Source organism: Anomalospiza imberbis, chromosome 21 (assembly GCF_031753505.1).
Source record: "Anomalospiza imberbis isolate Cuckoo-Finch-1a 21T00152 chromosome 21, ASM3175350v1, whole genome shotgun sequence".
In the NCBI taxonomy this organism is placed as follows: Eukaryota; Metazoa; Chordata; class Aves; order Passeriformes; family Viduidae; genus Anomalospiza; species Anomalospiza imberbis.
In genome coordinates, this window is record NC_089701.1 from 4,506,589 (window position 1) to 4,525,842 (window position 19,254).

Below are 19,254 nucleotides of genomic sequence, written 5' to 3' on the forward strand. Positions count from 1 at the left end.
CTTTTCAGCAGTGGAATTTTGTCCAGAGGGCAGAAAGGTGGCAATTGAGTCATCACTCAGCCCCCAAGATGCCAAATGCAGCCAAAAGAGTCAAGTGATGTTACTCATCAGGACACTTCTCAGAACACACTGTTCCTCACCAGGGCTCTCTGTCCTAGCAGGGACATCTTCATAGCTTTGGTCCCCATGGACATCTGTTTGTGCTCCCTCTTCCCCCACCCTGTGTGGGATGTTCCAGGACAGCTTCTGGAAAGCTGAGTTTTTGTGGAACACAGTGTACATACATTCTGTTGGAGCACCAGCTCACACCAGGAGTATAAGTAGAGCATGGAGACCAAAGTCAGCTGTGGTGGACACTTGGATGGTGTTTGCACCTTATTCCTCTTGGTGTGTGTGTGTTAACCCATGGAATTTCAGCTTTCAGTAGAGCCTTATGTAAAAGTGCCAGAACTGGAGTATTTTCCTTCCTCAGAGGGATGATGGCAGTGACATTCCAGTTGCAGCTACTGCACTGAGAGAGCAATGCCAGTTGTTTCCAGGCTCTATAGACAAGGACACAAAGATGATACTGGAATGATGACACTGTACTTCAGGCTGCTTTAAAAAAAATAAAATTAAAATTGATCCCTTGCAGTTTCCTTTGTGTAATATGCTGGGAAGCCAATAGTGGCAGGAAGCACTGCCAGTTTTCCAGCCTGCCTGTAAGAGGGGCATGTGTTTGTATCTGTGGGCAGGAGATCTATTTGTCAGCCTCATACATCCATAAAATGTTCTCTCTCTCTTTCTGGTGTGAATGATTGTTGCTTTGACTGCTGGCAGACTTAGAGTTCAGGATTATCATGCCCTTATCTCTTTATCCAGAGCCTTATCTGCCTATAACAGATACACTACAGTAGCTTCTTGAATGATTAAGTCTTCTATTGCTAATGTGTTAAAAGGTGGCTTCAGGGGAAGCAGGCCTTTTAAATGAAGGTGTTCTCTGTTTAATTTTTGGTTAGGCATTTTACAGAAAACTTGCTTTTTGAAACAAATATATTCTTATTTATAAAATACAAAGCAATTATTTAATGTTGGTTTTGGCTAGATGAAGTACTGCACTGGGTAAGACTGTTTTGTACTTAGATCTATGTATGTAAAGCCAGTTTACCATTATCTAGGGTGTTGTGTGGACTGGAACACATTTGTGAGACAGAGGAAAGAGGAAACAGCAAAAAGACACACATATGGGTTTGTGCAGAATCCCCATGCAGCCAGGGTTAATGAACTTCACTCAAATACTGCCAAAACTTCCTCTGGGTGCAGGCTGCTCCTTAACAGCTGTTCTGCATCATCTCTGTGGCTCTGTACCAGACTTAAACCCAGCTCAGCTCTCTCTGTGTCCACACCATCATTAAACCATACCCAAGAGTTCACTGCAGTAGCATCCCTTTGTGTTCTGGGCTGTTTAAGTGCAGCATTCAACAAATAGTGATTATTCTCTTTTTCTTCTCTCCATCCATCAGGAGCTGGTCAGACTCACGATTGAAAAGCAGGAGCATCCCTCTCCCACAAGCCCAGTTAAACCCAGTTTACCAGCATGTAAATCTGACAGGTGGGTCACTGATTTCTTCTGTGGGCAGGACTGATATAGAAGGGATAATTTCTGACTGCTGACAGTTGAGTTAAATCATTCAGCTGTTCTTCACAAAGGGTGGTGTAGTGTTCTTCATGTAGGCCCCCATCCATTTCAGCAGGATTGCTAAAAGAGAAGATGCTATGATAGGAAAGACACCAAAATCTGGCAGTGAAACAACCTTTGAGTCACATGCACGCTGAGCTCTGCAGATACATGGAATTCCACCTGCAGATGCAAATTCTGCCTTCTGCTCTAGGTGCCTGTCTGATAGCACATGATTTAAAATAGGTTTCAATCTGTCAGGGCTGTGTTCCAGCTGTGGTTTTTGATCTACAATCTGTGTTTTGCATGTTGCAGCCCATCAGAACTTCCCCTTACAGACCGAGAAATGGAGATCCTCAACAAAACAACTAATATGACTCAATCCAACGAGCTGCTGACTGACTCCATGGATGAAGAAGTTGCACCTCCTAAACCCCCTCTGCCCAGCATTCGTGTGGCAGAGAACAGGTAATACTGCCCAGCCAGCTGGCCAAAGAGCACCAGTGCCTCTTACCAGCCTGTTGCTTTTTAAAACATCTTGCAAAATGTGCACAAGAGAGGAGGATTAGTGTTGCTTTTGAATTTCCAGTCCTCCAGAGCAATTTTTCCCTGCTCCTGGACTCTGCTTTGTGTTCTGTCTCTTATTTTTTTTGTGTCTTTTCCTTTCTTTCTTTTTATGTGAGGATAGTGCCATGCCCTGACATCCACGCATGAGAGGCATCACAAAAATCCATAATAACCTCACATAAAACCGTGTGATTTCCACACTGTGCAAGTGTCTTGGGCTGCTGTATCCCATGAGAAATGTTTATCCTTGGGGGCCAGTTACCAATCTGTCCTGCACAGCCAGATTGTTCTGCTTTGCCTATCAACTTGAGAGTGAAAGCCAAGAGGGTGTGAAAAAACCCTTGTGCTTGGTTGTTCTTACCCTGTTCTAAGAGTAACCACATGAAAGTTTCTATGTTCTATTTTGAGAAGGAAGAGAAAACCCCCAATTTGCAGGTTTTTGTGTGTGTGTTGTTTTTCTTCTCTAGTACTGGTGCTAATGGCTGGTGTGAAAAATACATGTTGTGGTAATTTGAAAATGTGGCATCAAGGGCTGTGGCTGACAAAAAGAATCACATTTCTGTGTATTTCATGAATTCTCAAAGGTTATATAAAAATTTTGTGGTATGTTCCAAGAACAGACTCTGTATGCTCTTGGGAACTTCTCAGGCTTGATGACTATCAGAATTACATGTCATTAGAAGCAAAAGCTAAAAGTCAAAGGGTTAAATTCTCACAAGTCACTGTAAATGTGTGGGTCTGACACAGATTCATGCCAAAACATGGGGCCCTCACAGTGCACCTGGTGAGAGCAGCTCTGACCCTTTTGTTCCCTGAAGTTCACCAAGAAAGCAAAGACCAAAAAAGAGAATTTTCCTGTCTTGTAAATCTGTGAAACTTTGAGCATTTTTCACATCTGGAAGGTTTGAGGAGGGGGAGGGACATCTGTGAATGGAAATAATATTTGGGTCAACCAAAACATATAATTTGGATTTTCACTGCTTTTATTAAGAAATAATTGCCATGCTAATTAGCACCATTCAGAATACTTTTAACAACAGCATTTATTTTTGTTTGAGAAATACCAACCTTAAAAAATAAATCACTTAACAGGACCTTACCTGTGAAAGTATTCTTAATATTTTTAGTGGATACATTTTGCTGAATAGCTCCTGGCTGACAAAAGCTTTGTGGAAAACATCTTGTGAAGCCTCTGAAAACCTTTTTTTTTTTCTTTTTTTTTTTTTCTTTTTTTTTTTTCTGGAAGAGTGTTGGAAGCATCAATTCCTGTTGTGTCTTGCAGCCCTCCACCAGCATTGCCCCCTAAAAAACGTCAGTCGGCGCCTTCCCCGACCAGAGTGGCTGTTGTGGCCCCCATGAGCCGAGCTACCAGTGGGTCCAGTTTACCTGTTGGGATCAACAGACAGGTAATGGCATAACCCCTTTGTGAAAGCCAAGGGGCTTTGTGTGCTGTGAGCTGGAGGAAAAGCTCAGGGAGATGCTGAGAGCTGCAGGTCCCTGCTTGTCCCAGGCAGCCTGCAGTGGGAGTGGCAGTGGCAGGAACAGCAGTGTCATAAATAATGCGGACAGCCTAATTTTTTTTTTCTTACAGTGTTGTTGTGTTTAATTAACAAATTGCTACAAACTTTGTTGCCTTGAGGGGTAGCAGAGTGTGAGGATGGGAGTGGCTGAGTGTTGCCAAGTCCAATAGATCAGGGGACAGCAGCTGGCTGAGCTCCCTGACATCTCCCCAGGGTTTACTCAGAGATCAGAAGTCTGTCTTCATCCAGTCACAATTTCAAACATCTTTTAACTCAAGCAGTAGTTTGAGCTACTGCTCTGAGCGCTGCTGGTGCTTTGGGGAAATTTGTACATTTTCTGGTAGAAAAATGGGAAAGTTGTGTGTGTGTTAATCACATTCCATTTCTTGTGCTTGTCTGGGGTTTATGAGGTTGTAAATGGCTGGGTTTGCTTTACCCATTCAGGAACTTACTAGCTCAGCAGTGAGGACCTGAATCATATCAAATTGCACAAAAATCAAATCTTGTCCTCATCCCCAAAGCCTCAGCTTTGGCTTAGGGAGCCTCTGCAGTCATTTGGCTGACTCAGATAAAGCTTGTGGCCACTCTTCAGCTGAAATTACAGTCACACTAAGGTTGTTCTGACAGAGTGGGAATAGTTGAGGGGTTCACTCACAGGTTAATAAACTTGAGGTAATTTCTGAAATGGGACCATAGCCATAGGCACAGAAAGTTGTATCTCACCATAGTTTATTTTCCCTTTGCGTGCACCTGAGGTAACCAAGTATTTGCTTTGTCATTCCCTTGTCTCGGTGTCACGACAAGCAGTCATCAGTCACACGTCCTGTGAAGAACTTGGTTATCTTCTCAGCATCTGTAAAGTCCAGTGTGGGCCACAGCAACCCCTGCTTGAAATCAAGAACACACAGAGCTCCCTGGCATGGGCTGTTTACCATATCAGAGGGTTTCTGTGTTCTCCATGAGCTTAGAGAGGGCCAGCAGCAGTGATCCTCTCCCCTCCTGTGAGGTCTTTGCTCCTCGAGCTGCATCTTCCTCACTAGCGAGCTGCCAAGGGTGATGGTGATTTGATGTTTTTTATTTTTTTATGTTTGTCCTGAAGGATTTTGATGTTGACTGCTATGCCCAGAGGAGGTTGTCAGGTGGAAGCCACTCCTATGGGGGGGAGTCTCCTCGCCTCTCTCCGTGCAGCAGCATTGGCAAACTGAGCAAGTCTGACGAGCAGCTCTCCTCTCTGGACCGCGACAGCGGCCAGTGCTCCCGCAACACAAGCTGTGAAACCCTGGGTAAGAGGGGCTGCTGGGGCCCTGTCCCTCTGCTCTGGGAGCTGAGGTGCAGGAGGTGATGTAGTTTATGCACTGCACTTGCAGCTGCTGTCTTGGAGTTGCTGCAGACAGTTCAGTGCAGAGCTGTTCTGTCAGAGAGGAAAAAGCCCAGAGGAATGTGTTTCCCTTGCTGTAGGTGATGGTTCTCAAACTCAGTTCAGCTCTCAAGTGGAATGTTTTCTTCATTTCAGCCCTGTCTGCAGAAATTACAGTCCTAGTAGACAAAAGCAGTGCTGTTTCTACATGCTAGGAAAGAAAATTAAAATATAAATACGGCACTAATTATGCAGATGTCTACCTATTGAATTTTTGTTATTTGTTTGCCAGTGTAAAGAATTAATTATGAGTTATATGAAGTCTGGATGTTACAGAAGGTGTAAAAAGATGGTCCCAGCTGCAAGGAAGTTCCACTCTGATTAAAATGAACTGATTAATTAACTGATAGAATGGGAGGGACAGAACTGAGAAGGGCTAAACAGTGAAAGAGAGAAACTAATGCATCATCCTCTGTTTACCCAGATCAATCAGATCACTATGATCCAGACTATGAATTCCTGCAGCAGGACCTCTCCAACACTGATCAGATACCTCCTCAGGGGCCAGGTGTCCTCAGCCCCTTGCCAGAGTCCTTGGGTGAGTCTGGCTCCCCTTTCCATGGACACGCTTTCCAGCTCCCGCAGGGCAGCTCTCCTCCACTGGAATTCTGCAGCCTCTCGGGAGCAGCGCAGCCGACAGAGACTCCCCCAGCTTTACCAGAGAAGAAGAGGAGGAGTGCAGCCTCCCAGACCTCGGATAACTCGGGCTGCAGGGTGTCCTACGAGAGGCACCCGTCCCAGTACGACAACATCTCCGAGGATGACCTGCACAATGCCGTGGTTGTCCCGTCAATGCCCTTCACGCCTTTTGCTGCTGTTCTGCCTTTCCAGCAAGGAAACTCTTCAGCACCAGTGGAATTCATTGCTGATTTTGCTGCTCCAGATTCGAACAGTGACCCAGAAAAGCCACCACCTCTGCCAGAGAAGAAAAACAAGCACAGTAAGCAAGTTCCTGCATTTGGGTTTTGTTTTTTACCTTGCAGTTGTGGCGCTTCTGATCATCACTAAGTAATGGTGGTCATGGTGATGCTCTTAGTTGAGACTGAGTGTCAAAAGCAGTTGGTCAATATCAAAGATATGGAGGGGAAGTGTCAGTGCTGTGGTGGACAGGGAGTGATTCCTGGGGCCAAGATCGATCCAGGCCCAGGGGATCTGGAATCACACAGCATCTTCAGTACTGCAGTGAGACCATGTTACTTCTCTGTTCACCTGAATGTGTGTCTTTGAGGCACTCTGCCTTGCAGATCTTTCTGGTCTATTCTCCCTTTTAAAGTCAGTTCCCTCCCCCCTTCCCCAATTTTATTTTCCCACTGCAGAGGAGAGTTGGGTCCTCTCCAAAAGCCTGGGGAAAGGACTGCTTTTCTGTCCAAAACCCAGCCTTGCCAGAGCAGTTACTTGGCAATAGGAGCACAGTCACCCACATAGCTGTGCAAGACAACACTATTAACTAGAGTCCAGTACTGCTGTTTTGCTACAGGATCTCATTTCCTTTGGATGCCTGAGAATTTCCCACATCATTAAAACAAGCAACCTCTAAAAGCAAAGGCTCCTGTCCCCAGCCAGACTCCTGGCACACCAGGGCTGACCACATCTCAAGCTCACAACCTTCTTCTGATATCCTTAATGTTCATGGCTGAAAAATGTGAAACCTCTTGCCAAACAGGCAGCCACAATGCTCTGCCAGGGAAGGCTGTGGACTACACAGTGAGATCCAGCAGATGTTGGTTTACTGGTCCCTGGCTGGCTTTGCAGCTGTGTGTTGCATGAGGAGGTAATGTATACGAGATCTGGAGGAAGAGCATTACATTGCATGGCTGGCAGCCCAAAAGAAGAGCTGATTTCAAAGTGCTGAGTTGGCCTTCTGGCTCCTTCCTGCAGTTTATAGACTTCTCACTGACAATAATTTTTGTCCAGAGAGGTTGTGGACTCCCTGTCCCTGGAGGTGTTCCAGGACAGGCTGGATGGTACTCTATGCAACCTGGCCCAGTGGAAGGTGTCCCTGTCCATGGCAGGGGGGTTGAAACGGGATTCTTTAAGGTCCCTTCCAACTCAAACCAGTCTAAGATGCTGCAATTCAATGTATAAGGTGGGAGTAAGAGGGGTGTGTGATGACAGGGTGTATTCTCTCCATTCCTATGTAGTGTACTCTGCCAGTCACTTCTTTAAAAATATGCCTTGTCTAAAAGCATTTCCATTATCCCTAAGTGACCAGTCCACATGAGTAACCCTCAGGGATTTTACCCAGAGCACAAGGCTTGACCCACCTGAAAGTGAGGGTCATAAAAGTGTCCCCATATGCAGGAAATCTCTTTTGTTCCTCTCTGGTAATCAAGCAGTTAAAGACACTAAAATCAGCTAAAAAAGAGGCTGAGATGGTTGTTAGTGGGCAACAGAGAGGAAGTAAATGGGCACAGACAAAGGTGTTACAGCTTGTGCTGTTCAAAATCCTCACCTGAAGTATGAGCTGCCAGGGGCTGTGATATAAAGCACGTTAGTGCAGGATCAGATCCTTGTGGATCTGCTGTTACTAATGAGGGATGGCTGTTACACCACTCAGGCTGGGTTGGATGCAGGGAAATGCACCTCTGTGCACGTAGGCAGCTTCAGTGGAGGGGAGATTCCTGGGTGAATCTTGGGTAAGAGGAAGTTTGACATTTGAAAGAGCTATCTGGGCTGTTTGCTTGTGTCTTTAAGCCCCGTGTCTTTGTTTTCTGGTATCACACAAGATGCCAAAGAGTTACTTGAAAACAAATTTAAAAGCAATCTGCATTACTGCTTGAGCACAACTTTAACCTCAGTACCAAGGCTTTGTGTGAATCTTCTTTGATGTTGGATTAGATTTAATTGTAATCTTGCACCATCAGAAATTTTGGGAGTATTGATCAGATTGCATTGTTAGGAGAGGTAGGAGCTGTTTCCTAATGTGTTGTCAACTCTGATGATTTGATAAAGCACCCTTGCTGCAAAACTTGTTGGTAGTCCTGGGACTGATACCTGATGGCTGCAAATGTTTTACTTGCACTCATGTGACACTGAGAACTTGTTTTAGGTTGTTTTTACTCCACGGTATATCACACCACGGATTTGTGGTTGCTAATTTTACTTTTTCAGCATTTAAAAGGCCAGTCAAACATTACTCAGGCTCTGTGGTGACACCCAGGATATTTTTTGCCCAGAGGCTGATGCATGTAGATATTCTTGTGTAATCACACAGGGCTGCTTCCACAACCTCAACAAGCTCCTGGGATCTGGAGGAGATGCATGGATTTGTTAAAAAGATCCAGAGCTCACACAGATGGAACTTGGTTGTGGTGCCTTTGTTGTGGGTCATCTCTTGGTAGCTGGCAGTAAGTGTTGCAGCAGAGAATCTGATGGTCTTTATTGGTAATACGCAGAAGATCTGCTTGAGTTAACCTTGTGTATTGCTGTGAGCTGTGCTCAGAGGGACCTCCAAGAGTTGACTTCTGTATAATTTACACAGAGGAGTGATAGGGCTTTTAGTCTGGCATGAGTTATGGTTATTTTACTGTGCTGTAAGAGCACATGTTGCTGTGCTAAGGGCAAATTACTCCAGACTGCTGCTTGAGCACCAGCATCGTGCTCCTGCTGAACAAGACACAGACATGGAGCAGCTTCTGCCATTAAGAGCCCGGAGTCAGAAATAACAAGATCCTTTCCCCAAACAGCTTGGAAACTACTGGTGAGGTGCTTATTCATGTTTCCCTCCCTGTCAGTGGGAACAAAACGCAGCCTGGTGCCCATAGAGCAGCTGGTATTTAATCGCAGGAACCACGCTGAGGGCAGGCTGGGCTTAGCCAGCGGATAATGCCAGCTCTGTGAAGAACAGCTCTCCTCCCAGAGGTGACAGCAACGACTGCCTCACTGACCTTGACTTCTCCAGTGAGTTCCTGTGTGGTATAGCTTAAGAATGTCCATTATTTTGGCTCTTGCCCAGACACAAATCTGTTGTGCCCGTGCAGGGCCCAGCTGCCAACAGTGCCAGGGTCGGGCTGGGCTGTCAGGGAGCCCTCCAGGGGGGATGCTGGTGTGCCTCACCTTACTGCAGGTGTGCCTTAGTGCTGATCATCACCTAATAACCCCTTTGGACTCCAACAACCACTGGTTCTCTCCTGCAGATGAGGAGAGCTGGCTCCTGGGAGAGCAGTACCTGTGACTTCTGCCATATGGGCAGAGCTGGTGTGTGCTGGAAATCCCTGAGCAGCTTTAGCTCCTTCAGAAATGACAGTCAAGGCACTGCAAGCAGATTGCTGGGAAGGTGTTACAGCCTCAGTCTGAGATTTCATGGTTTTTTAAATTTCACATATTTTCTGTCTGGGTTAAGAACTGACATAAACTGGGCATGTGCTGGGAGAGGTTTCTCTCTCACGCCTCCCTTCTCTCCCGGGGTGCTGCCTTGAGACTGTCACTCCACCCCAGCTGCTCAGTGGGGAGTTGCAGCCCCTATCCCTCCCTCTGCACACTTGCTGCAGGGTGTGCAGCCTGAGCTGAGCTGCTGATGTAATTTCCCATCTGCTTTTAAATTTCTGCCTTGTTAAAAACCACAGTGGAGAGGGGGAGAGAAGACCCTTTGCAAGCAGGCGTCAAGGGAGCGCTCTTGCTCTCTTACTCTCGTGTTCAAGACTGGCAGGATTTTAATGATGCCTGTTTTGATTTGCACTCTGCAGTGCCAGGTTTGTATTTCACCATCCCAACTGTTTTTCACTTTGCCTAAAAACAAGGATGACAAAGTAGAGGCAGAGACATGTTCACCTGCCCAGGACTAGTTGGAACAAGCCAGGCAGGGGAGCTGCCATGACGATGGGATGCATTAGCCCCATAAAGAGCTGAGATAAAAGAGCTCTTCATTATTCCCTTGCAGATTGAGTTAAGGCTCCCGACAGCATTCAGGCTCACTGCCCTGAGTTGCAGTGATTTAATTTTACCCAAGTGTCTAATGTGATGCCCTTTTCACCAACACTACTGAGCTGTGGTGTCATTGCAGTGCTTGGTGCTGTTCCAGGAGCTCACAGCTATCGATCCCCAGTGGTGTCTGCAGATCTGGGTGTTCAGTGAAGCACTGCTTTTGTAGGTGACTCAACACGAAGGGTTGATCTGGATTCAGCAGTGTCTGTTGCATTATGCCAGCGCTGCCAAGCCTGCCTTCTTGGCTTTTGTCCTGCTCAGCTGATGAGCTCTCAAAATGTGGTTTTTCCCTCAAGCTCTTGTCCTCTGCACTTCTGCAAGGACTCCTGATCCTTAGTTCAGTTTTGCTGCTAGAGAGATATCTTTCATAAGCCTTCTTTAGATCTTGACCCCTGAAGCTGTTGTATGATATCAAGGCATTTTCCAGGGCACAGGAGCACCTTAGCCAACTGAATCACTGATACTTGAAAAGACTATTTTAGTAATTCTCTATTTCCTGCACCTTCACCATGATTCCAAGTAAGACAGTATTTCCAGAACATGCTTCTTTTCACTGTGAGGTTGTTCTGGGAAAGAGCAGGGAGTCTGAGGGAGGAAGAGGGGCAAGGCTCAGGTGGCAAGGAGAGATGGAGGTCCATCAGGAAATTCCAGCAGCTTTGGCAGAGCTGTGCAGGACTGGCTCTACTGCAGGACACGAACAGGTTGTCCACTGGCAGGACCGTGGGGTCACAGGATGGGGACAGCAGGTGTTACCGGTCAGGATTGAAATCCATCAGCTCCATTTCCTGTGCTCCCATTGCCTCGACCTGTTTTTTTTTTTGTTTTGTTTTGTTTTTTTGGTTTGGTTTTTTTTCATTATTTCTTTTTTTCTTTATTCTATTTTTTTGGAAGAGAGTTATAATTCTTTTGGGGAAGGGCAGCTGTGTTAGCTCCATTTCTAAATGGAGTTTAAAATATTAGAGGAAATCTGTAAAAAGGTGCCCAAGACAGGTGCAAAGCAACTCCTTCCTGCTGACACATTTGCAGGGCTGTATCCTGTTTAAAGGCTGGCCCAGGGTCTGCCTTGGCAGGTGAACAGAGGACTTTGCCTTGCAGCCAGTGTGGGAACCAACTTCATGATGTGCAAATCCTGCACTGTGCTCGTTGTATTTATGGCTTTCACTGAAGTCATCCACTCCTTTCAGCTGTACAACTAGAACGCCAGCAGAAGATGAATAATTGCCACCAAATGACCAGCTTTACAAAAAGTAACAACTGCTTGTTTATCAGGAGGGAGGGTGGGATGATCACAGTGCCTTGTGCATGACAGCATGTTTACAAGAAGGCCTTGGTTAGTCCTTCCCATGACACACATCTGTTTCTCCTGCTCTCAGGTGTACAGAAAGGGGTTCTTCCTGTGTTTTACATTATTCGGCACACTTCTGATCCTTAATAATGAGGGGTGGGTTTGTAGTAGACTTTCTATGGCACTGGATGTCATCCTCCCCCTCCAACACTAAAATATTGCAACAGTAATTAATCCTCTGTCAGAGCTGCCTAGGCTCACCTGTGTGGGCTTTTTTATAGATTTTGGAAGGAATATTGTACAGATGGAAAGGTCCTCTAGACAAGGTTTGATCCCATTTAAATTTCCATTGAGCCACATCTCAAAAAAGCTTGTGACTCAATTGAGTTTGAAAACTGGAGATGGTAAGTTACTTTAAAAAGGGACGGGAGCAAAGGGTGTTGGATTTGAGCTAAGGAGGTAGGAACACATGGTCAGGGGCACTTTTAGGAGTAAGTATTTTGTGATAAAGTATTTTGTACCAGGATTGGCAGTGGCATTTAAAGAGCTGAGGGAGAGGCACACCCAGTCTCACAGGTAGGTGTTCTCTGGTAACAGTTTTATCAGCTTGCTAGAATGGAGAAACACTGTATGCCTCCTGGTTCTAGAAATCTTGCTGACTGCTGACATGAGACTTACTGTAGGCACAAGAATCATTACAGATTTATTGTCGAGGATGCATTGTTACACTCTTAAAAAGCAGACTGACACTATTCTGGTTTATATGGTGACTTTGGACATTAGCTGTTGAGGAGTATTCTCAGAATTGCCATGGATTAGGTGAGGATTTGGGCTAAGCATCAGTGAATGAGACTTCTCAAGTTGCTGTTTGGAGACCTCAGTGGTTCCAGAGTATGATCAGCTGTGTTTGTGGCCTGGGATGGTGTTTGTTGTGTGCTGGCTTGCAGGAGGAATATTTGCATTTACAAGGTGGATGGCAGCTGTGGGTGCCCTTCTGAGGACAAACAGCTGCCTGCTGACCCTCAGCTGGGGTTTGCAGAGCAAGACAGTGAGTGTCACCTCTCTTTGCCTTGCAGTGATGGCCTACATGCAGTTTGTGGAAGACTACTCAGAGCCACAGCCGTCCATGTTCTACCAGACCCCTCAGAACGAGCACATCTACCAGAAGAAGAACAAGTACCTCAGGGAAGTCTACGGGATCAATGACTCCTTTATCAGCTTAGACCCCTCTCAAGATCTGGCACCTCCTCCTGCTCTCCCACCCAAGCAAAGGCAGCTGGTGAGTGACACCTCAGGGACACCTGGCAGGGCCACCAGGCTCCCAGGAACAGCTCTGCTCTTCCTGCTCCTGGTTCTGACAGGCAGAGGTGGTGGGAGGATGTCTCACTGGTGTTCCCACATCGTGCTCCTTGGCAGCTTGTGAACATGGTTTTAGGCATTTTGCATCGTGTACGTTTTTGCTGCTTTCCAACCCCACATTCAGACCCTTCCCTGCAAGCTTTGAAAGTCCTAAAATGCCCTAAAAATGAAACGTTTGTCTTCCACATGGCAGGGCTGAATCTGTGCCAGGCTTGTGTAAGGGCAACTGCTTGGAAGATTTTGACACACCGAGCAACACTATTTTCAGGAGGTTGCTGCACTGTTGTTCCCACTGCTGTTTTGAAACTGTTGTCAGAGATGCCACTAATAATAACTGTTTAAACAGAATAACTGCTGTTATGTTGTCTGCACAGACCTTTGGTATAACCACTACTTCAGTCGTGCATGTTTCCTTCACCTTGGTCCCCTTGTGTGAGTGAGGATTTTACCTTTTTCTCAGTGTTCTGCTGGCCCCCCTGGCTGCCAGCAGGGAAAGGCACATCCACATGTGTGTGGGTGGTGGGTTTAAGAGCACAGAAAGGGCCATTTTCCATGTGGGGGATGAAATCCTGACCTCACTGATGGCAGCAGTTTTGTTTCCGACCTCAGTGGAGGGTGGGATTTTGTCCCATTTCCTTTTAAGGGTTTTCCTTTAGTTTCTTTTCTCTCTCTCTTTTTTTTTCCCGAACTCCAACGTAAGGTATTTTGTTTATATTAATTATGTTATTTGTTCTGTTTTAAAAAAATATTTTGTTCTGATGTACCTTACTTAAATTGGCCATGGCATTAACAAAACAGGAGGAGATGTGGGAACAGAGCCATGGTCTTACCATTGTGAGGGTGACTCTTGCAATATTTCTTCATGTTCTATGTGCTAAAGTTTGACTGCCCCAGAGTGTTACTTTTTAACTCTAATTTTGGGATTTGCACTACATTCCTGTGATGCAAGTAGGAGTCCTAAAAAGATAAACTGACATTTTTGGCTAAGCTGAACTGAGTATTATGCATTAATTATTTCTGGGGGCAAGACCTTAAATGCTGGCATCCCATTTGCTTTGCAGGGATACTAAAGAGTCTACAGGACTCGTCTCTGGAGGATCAGGCAGTTCTCCAGGGTCTGTGGTCCCCATCAGTGTGACCCTTGCACTGTCACTTGTACCTTGCAGTCCCTTGCCTGCCTTCCCCTCCTGGAGGTGGCTGCACTTCAGTGACATTTCTAGACGTGACTTGGGCTGCACAGTCATGATCAGAGTTTGCAAAGCACAGCTTTACTGCAGCCATTGTGCAGAAGGGAAATTCTGCTCCTGCCCTGAATTTGATGGCTGAAGTCAAGCATTTCTTTGCTTCCCTTTAATCATTTTCTGGACAGCCAAGATGTCACTGCTTTGCCTGCTGGCCATTCTTGTCATTTTACAAGCTGATACCATCAAGGTGTTGCTTGCAGTTCTCCTGAAGCAAAGGTTTCTTCAAGTGCAGCCTCTCTCCCTTCATCCCTCTGTTGGGAAAGAGGTGCAAGCAAGTGATGGCTTATACCACAGTCCCTGTAAAAGCCACCAGACTCTTGTTCCTCTGCTCCTGCTGCCCTGGGAGATTTTATTTGGCAAATCAAATGGGCATCAGCTGCTCTAGCAGCAGCAAGTTTTGCTGGTTGGACTCTTCTATAATTTAATGATGAGGAAGTCCTTTCTTGTCAGCTTCAGATCTTAATCAAAAATAAGATTGTATGTTTGCATTGTATGTTTTATTCAACAAGTCTGAGAAAGCCTGAATATGCCTTATCCTCTCTCAGTCTCCTTACCATAGGGGAATTCAGGAGAAATTCCTTGCCAGGATTTGTCACTTCTGGTGTAATAGCTGCCTCCCGTGCAAATGATTATAATCTTGGACTGGACAGAGAAATGGCAGGATGTCACTGTCACCCAGTCTCACAGCAGTACCAGTGAGGATCCACTGGAGAGGCCAAGTTCCCAATCTGCAGGTTGCCAGAAAAAAATAGTAGCGTGCAAGAAGTGTGTGCTTAGAGCCAGTTCCTCCTTTGGGTGCCTGCCCCCACGGCAAGGGGACAAAAGGGCAGCCAGGAGCAGCTTGTCTGTGCCAGCAGCAGCTGTCCACGGGTGAGCGGGGAGGGGGAGGCAGGAGTTCGTTTTTTAAGGGATTTGTGAAACAAAGAAGATTTGAATTGTGATTTTTGTCGTGCCTCTTGAGCTCAGGAAAGGCATATTGGTGTGTCTGGCTCTGATGAGCTGTTTGTTTAGCCAGCCATTATATGCATTGTTTTACAGTTAGCATTTCTTGCCTTTATTCATCGCCTTTTCTGTCCTCTCTTTCTCTGTGTCTTGTGTCTCCTGCTTTCTCCCCTCTCCTCAGCAGGCCTCCTATGCTGCCTCTTCTTTCTCTTCTGTCTCCTACTGTGTCCAGCAGCCTAAAGTGCCCTTCACCCCCGAGGACTGCGGTGCCACTCAGGGCCTCACTATGTCAGTCTCTAACTCCTTTCTCAGCCGGCACAGCTCCTTTCCTGTGCACTCGGTGAGTTCTCTGCGCTCTGGAACACGTGGGTACTGTCTTACCGCTGATCCCTGCTGTGCCAATTCTCTGCTTGCCCTCTCAGGTGAAGGCGGAGGTTCCTTTGGGGGCTTTTGAACCGCTGTAGTCACCAGCCAGGTGGGAGAAACGGTGTGTAAATCTCACCAAGGGTAAATCCCACCAAGTGTAAATCTCACCAGTTGAAGCCAGGGGAGGTGTAGCTTTCTTTATATGATGTGTTCATGTTGACATTTGTGGCAGGGGACTGAGGAAGGAGAGCTGGGCACACTCCTGTGACCTCTGTGTGCCCCAGGCTGCACGTTGGAGCTGCAAAGTCTTTTTGTCCCATTGCATAATTCCAGTGATGTGGATGAGTCAATTAAAGGCTGCTGTGTGAGCCTGGCCTTGGGAGAAATAACAAGATGCTGTCCCCAAAATCCATGGATTTAGTCAAAGATGTGGAACAGGGGCTGCAGCTCTTGATTTTTTTTTTTCTAGAAAGAGGCCTCTGCTAGATCTTCCATCTCATTTTTGCCTGTCTGCTTCCCTTCACGTCTCCATGGTCCCAAACAAGCTCAGTTTGCCTGTATGATTTACTGATGGATGAGCAGGGTTTTCTCTCCTACAGCGCTTGTGAGCAGCCTGAAGAGAAAATGGCAGGAGGAGCTGGAAATCATTTAAATCAAAATAGTATTAGAGCACTGCTTAAATCTCTAATCAGCTGCTTAAATTAAATGGTACTAATAACAAAGTCTTAATATAATGAAATTAAACTCAGCCATGGGATTCCACCAGCTCATTTTCATGTAAAACTATGTGGTTATGCTCTGATTGCCATGTGATGACATGTGAGAATACACTGGTTTTTGACAGTGACCTGGATGTTTAGTAAATTAGTTTTCTTCTGGAGAAGAAATTATCTGACAAGATTTGAGAAGTCCAAAGTGTTCCATTAGTTTAATATTAAATGTTTGAAAACAGTATCCTCCCACTGTGCCACTGCTATCTTCCCATTTCAGCACTTAATCATTCTTTAAAAATTAGTGATAATCACTGGTCCAAAGAAGAAGAAAGTATTCAAGTGCTTTACAAGTAGAGCTACTTCACAAGCCATGAATGAAAGCTTTTGGCTTCCACTTGTGTGAGAGAGAGCAGTTTTGCTGCACAGATGAAAAGGCTGAGGGGTGGCAAGGTTAGTGTTTGCATAAATTTGTGGTAAACAGTTCTAAAATTTGAAGTAAAAGTCCTGAATTGTACAGCTCTCATACTTGGTAGTGGTCCTTGCTAGCAAAAACATGGAACTGTAGGACTAGATAAAAGTACTTGACTATTTTTGATTTAATTGAGAGGCTATAAATATGATTCTATAATGTTCTAAAAATACATGGGCACTTTGATTTTAAAAAGCGTCCTTGTTGGATTAAATTGCTCTGACCCATTCTCATCTTAATTTGGACTACATTACTGTGAATATATTATTTTAAGAAATGTTAAAACTTCATTAAAAAATCCTTACTCATTTTCGCAAGGATTTGGTGAGGGGTAAAATAAATGGCTGGAGCATGTGGAACATTGAGAGCAATGAGACAGTGCACTGTCAAATGCACAAAGGAAATAAGCTGAATTTAAAATGGTGATTTTTCCATTAGTGCCTTTAAATTAGGATAATTTCATAGCTCCTCATTACTCTACCTGGTCTATTTTTTCACAGCCAAAAATGAGATTTTTCACTATGAAAGTGTCTCTTTGAGCTGCAAAATACCAATGTCCTTACATGCATCATAGCTGACCCATGTAATACCATAACCACGGTTTATTCCATTTCCCCTATGCCTAATAAGACAGAGATGTGACACAGCTGTGGGGGGTTGGATCCCTCCCAGGGTGACACCCTCCATCAGCCCTGGAAGGAGCAGAGCCCCTCGTGCAATCTGCCCCAGGAGGTTCCACTCAAGGGATGCCACGAGCTGCACCAGGAGCACTTTAGCATGCTGCTCTGCTCCTCATGTGCTCCTGTCTTCATTTCTCCTCTCTCCCTAGAGAAAGGGCACTCGAATGAGTGCTGGTGAACAATAAACCTGGCAAAAATCAGCATTAGCTGCCACCAGCCCCAGCGAGGGAGTCAGTGCCAGGGGAAGCACACCTTTCAGACACTGCCAGCTGAGCACTTGGCCTCCTGTGTACCCAGATAACAGCAGTGGCTATCAGATCTCCTAAAATGATATGTCTCCTACATAAACTGTTACTCATTCTGCACAGGAAGCAAAAACCTCCTTGGATCAATATCAGGAATTCCGAGCTGCTAAACTCGATGGCTGTCCACTGACCCAGTGTCAGCAAGGCCCTGCAAGTGTAGCCAGTTTTCAGAAAGTGCTCTGTGCTTTTTTTCCTTCCCTGGAGACTGGCCTAGGGAGGCCACAGGAGTCACTCCCAGGGAGGACCTGTCCCTGTCCCCATCTGTTCACATGCCAGCAGCAGGGAGGCTGAGCCAGCACCACGTTCTGCTTGTTATCCCCTTAGCTCTGTGCTCCAGGTGAAGGATTAGTGCCTTACTCCTGATTTACATGGCTTAACAAGACTGTTTTCAGACAGCAGAAAAAAGGTGAAGTTGTTCAGAGCATCTTTTAATTTTTAATGGATGAATTTTTCTAGAGCCCTGACTCCTTTCTCTCCAGTCAGCACTGCAGGGGCTGTTGCAGCCCAGCTGCCACCGCTGCTCTGTCAGCCCACTAATTGTGCTTTTCCCTCCTTTGCAGGAAATTGTGTCAGAAGTAATAGCTTTTACTGGATAGAGGCAGATCTTGAGCAACTGGATCAGGCCTCGTAGGTTTGGCAAGTTGGGCTGTTTTTTATCCGAGTCTGACTCGTGTCTGGCCTCTGTGCCAGCAGGGCTTGTGTTGGTAGTGTGGGCTGGTGTTTGAAGGAACTGCATCATGTTCCCCATCCCATGGACAGCTGAGCCATCAAATCCCACACTGGGGGGACAACTGGATTGTACTGTCAAGAATCATTCAAGGGATTCCCACCTCTTTTGAAGGTTCTAAGCAGTGGGGAAGGAGGTTTGCAACAAGAAGGCATTGGTTATGGTTGGCAGTAGTTTCTCTCCAGCTGATCACCTCCCTCCCTTCTTGTGAGCACAGAGCTGTTTTCCCGTGGTTTAATCAACCCTTGTGCTGTTTGCCTGGAAATGGGTGGGCAGGTATCCGAGCAGCAGGAATAATCAGTTCTTGAAATCTCGTTACTTCCTGGCAGCTGGAGAACTCTGCAGTGGGAGAGGAAATATCCGGCGGCCAGCTCCACTGCTGCCCATCCACAGGTTTCCACCAAGGGCTGCAGAAAGTCTTGGGAAGCTTTTCCTCACTGAAACAAGGAGCAGTTGTATCTCCAAGGCATGTACATGCCATTAGTGGAAATTTGGCTGCGTCCTTCACTGTGGGAAAAATAAGACCTTTCTCAAAATGTTGGGTTTTTTCTTATGTTTTCTTTTTAATTAAGAAACATTTCCAGTAATTTACCAGAAACCAATGGGCTGTCAGATTCCAGCAGAAGGCGCAAGTGATTTCCTTATGAAAGCTCCAGTTCAGCGCTTCTGTTCTCACTTGTTCTCACCATTCTTGAGCAAATTGAGCAAGTGCACAGAAAATTCACAGCAACTGTTCTTTCTTGTGTGCGTGCTAACGTATGTTCAGGAAAAGGGGGGTCAGATAAGTGATTAAAGGCGTGCACGACGCAGCCATGTGCTTCCCACGTTTTGCCGGCCTTGTTCCCGTTCCTGGAGCTCACTTCCAGCCTGCAGCACACACCAGGATCTGGCCCTCAGCAGAGACCAAGCTGTTTTCATTCATATGGTGAGAGCTTCAGTCCAACCACGGCTGGGAAGTCATTACGTGTTTGCTCATTTCTGTCCTAAGGTTTTGGCTCCTTAATTTGGAGCAGAGGGAAGGGGGATTGAAAAGAATTGCATCCCTTTAACCAGCTGCTCTGACTTAGGTATTGTTTTGCC

General features: G+C 45.9%; 1 protein-coding gene across 16 annotated transcripts in view; it reads left to right on the forward strand.

Annotated features, from left to right (window-relative positions):
* Positions 1–19,254, forward strand: part of RAPGEF1 (Rap guanine nucleotide exchange factor 1) — an 84,707-nt gene that overhangs the window by 42,084 nt on the left and 23,369 nt on the right. For 5 of the 16 annotated variants that reach the window (XM_068211200.1, XM_068211204.1, XM_068211207.1 and 2 more), the window contains exons 5-11: positions 1,503–1,591; positions 1,973–2,125; positions 3,471–3,630; positions 4,844–5,027; positions 5,586–6,101; positions 12,446–12,648; positions 15,096–15,254. In XM_068211200.1, the coding sequence (XP_068067301.1) occupies positions 1,503–1,591; positions 1,973–2,125; positions 3,471–3,630; positions 4,844–5,027; positions 5,586–6,101; positions 12,446–12,648; positions 15,096–15,254 (1,464 nt within the window). The remainder of the gene's footprint in view (positions 1–1,502; positions 1,592–1,972; positions 2,126–3,470; positions 3,631–4,843; positions 5,028–5,585; positions 6,102–12,445; positions 12,649–15,095; positions 15,255–19,254) is intronic. The other 11 variants (XM_068211206.1, XM_068211209.1, XM_068211210.1 and 8 more) reach the window with 5 other exon arrangements.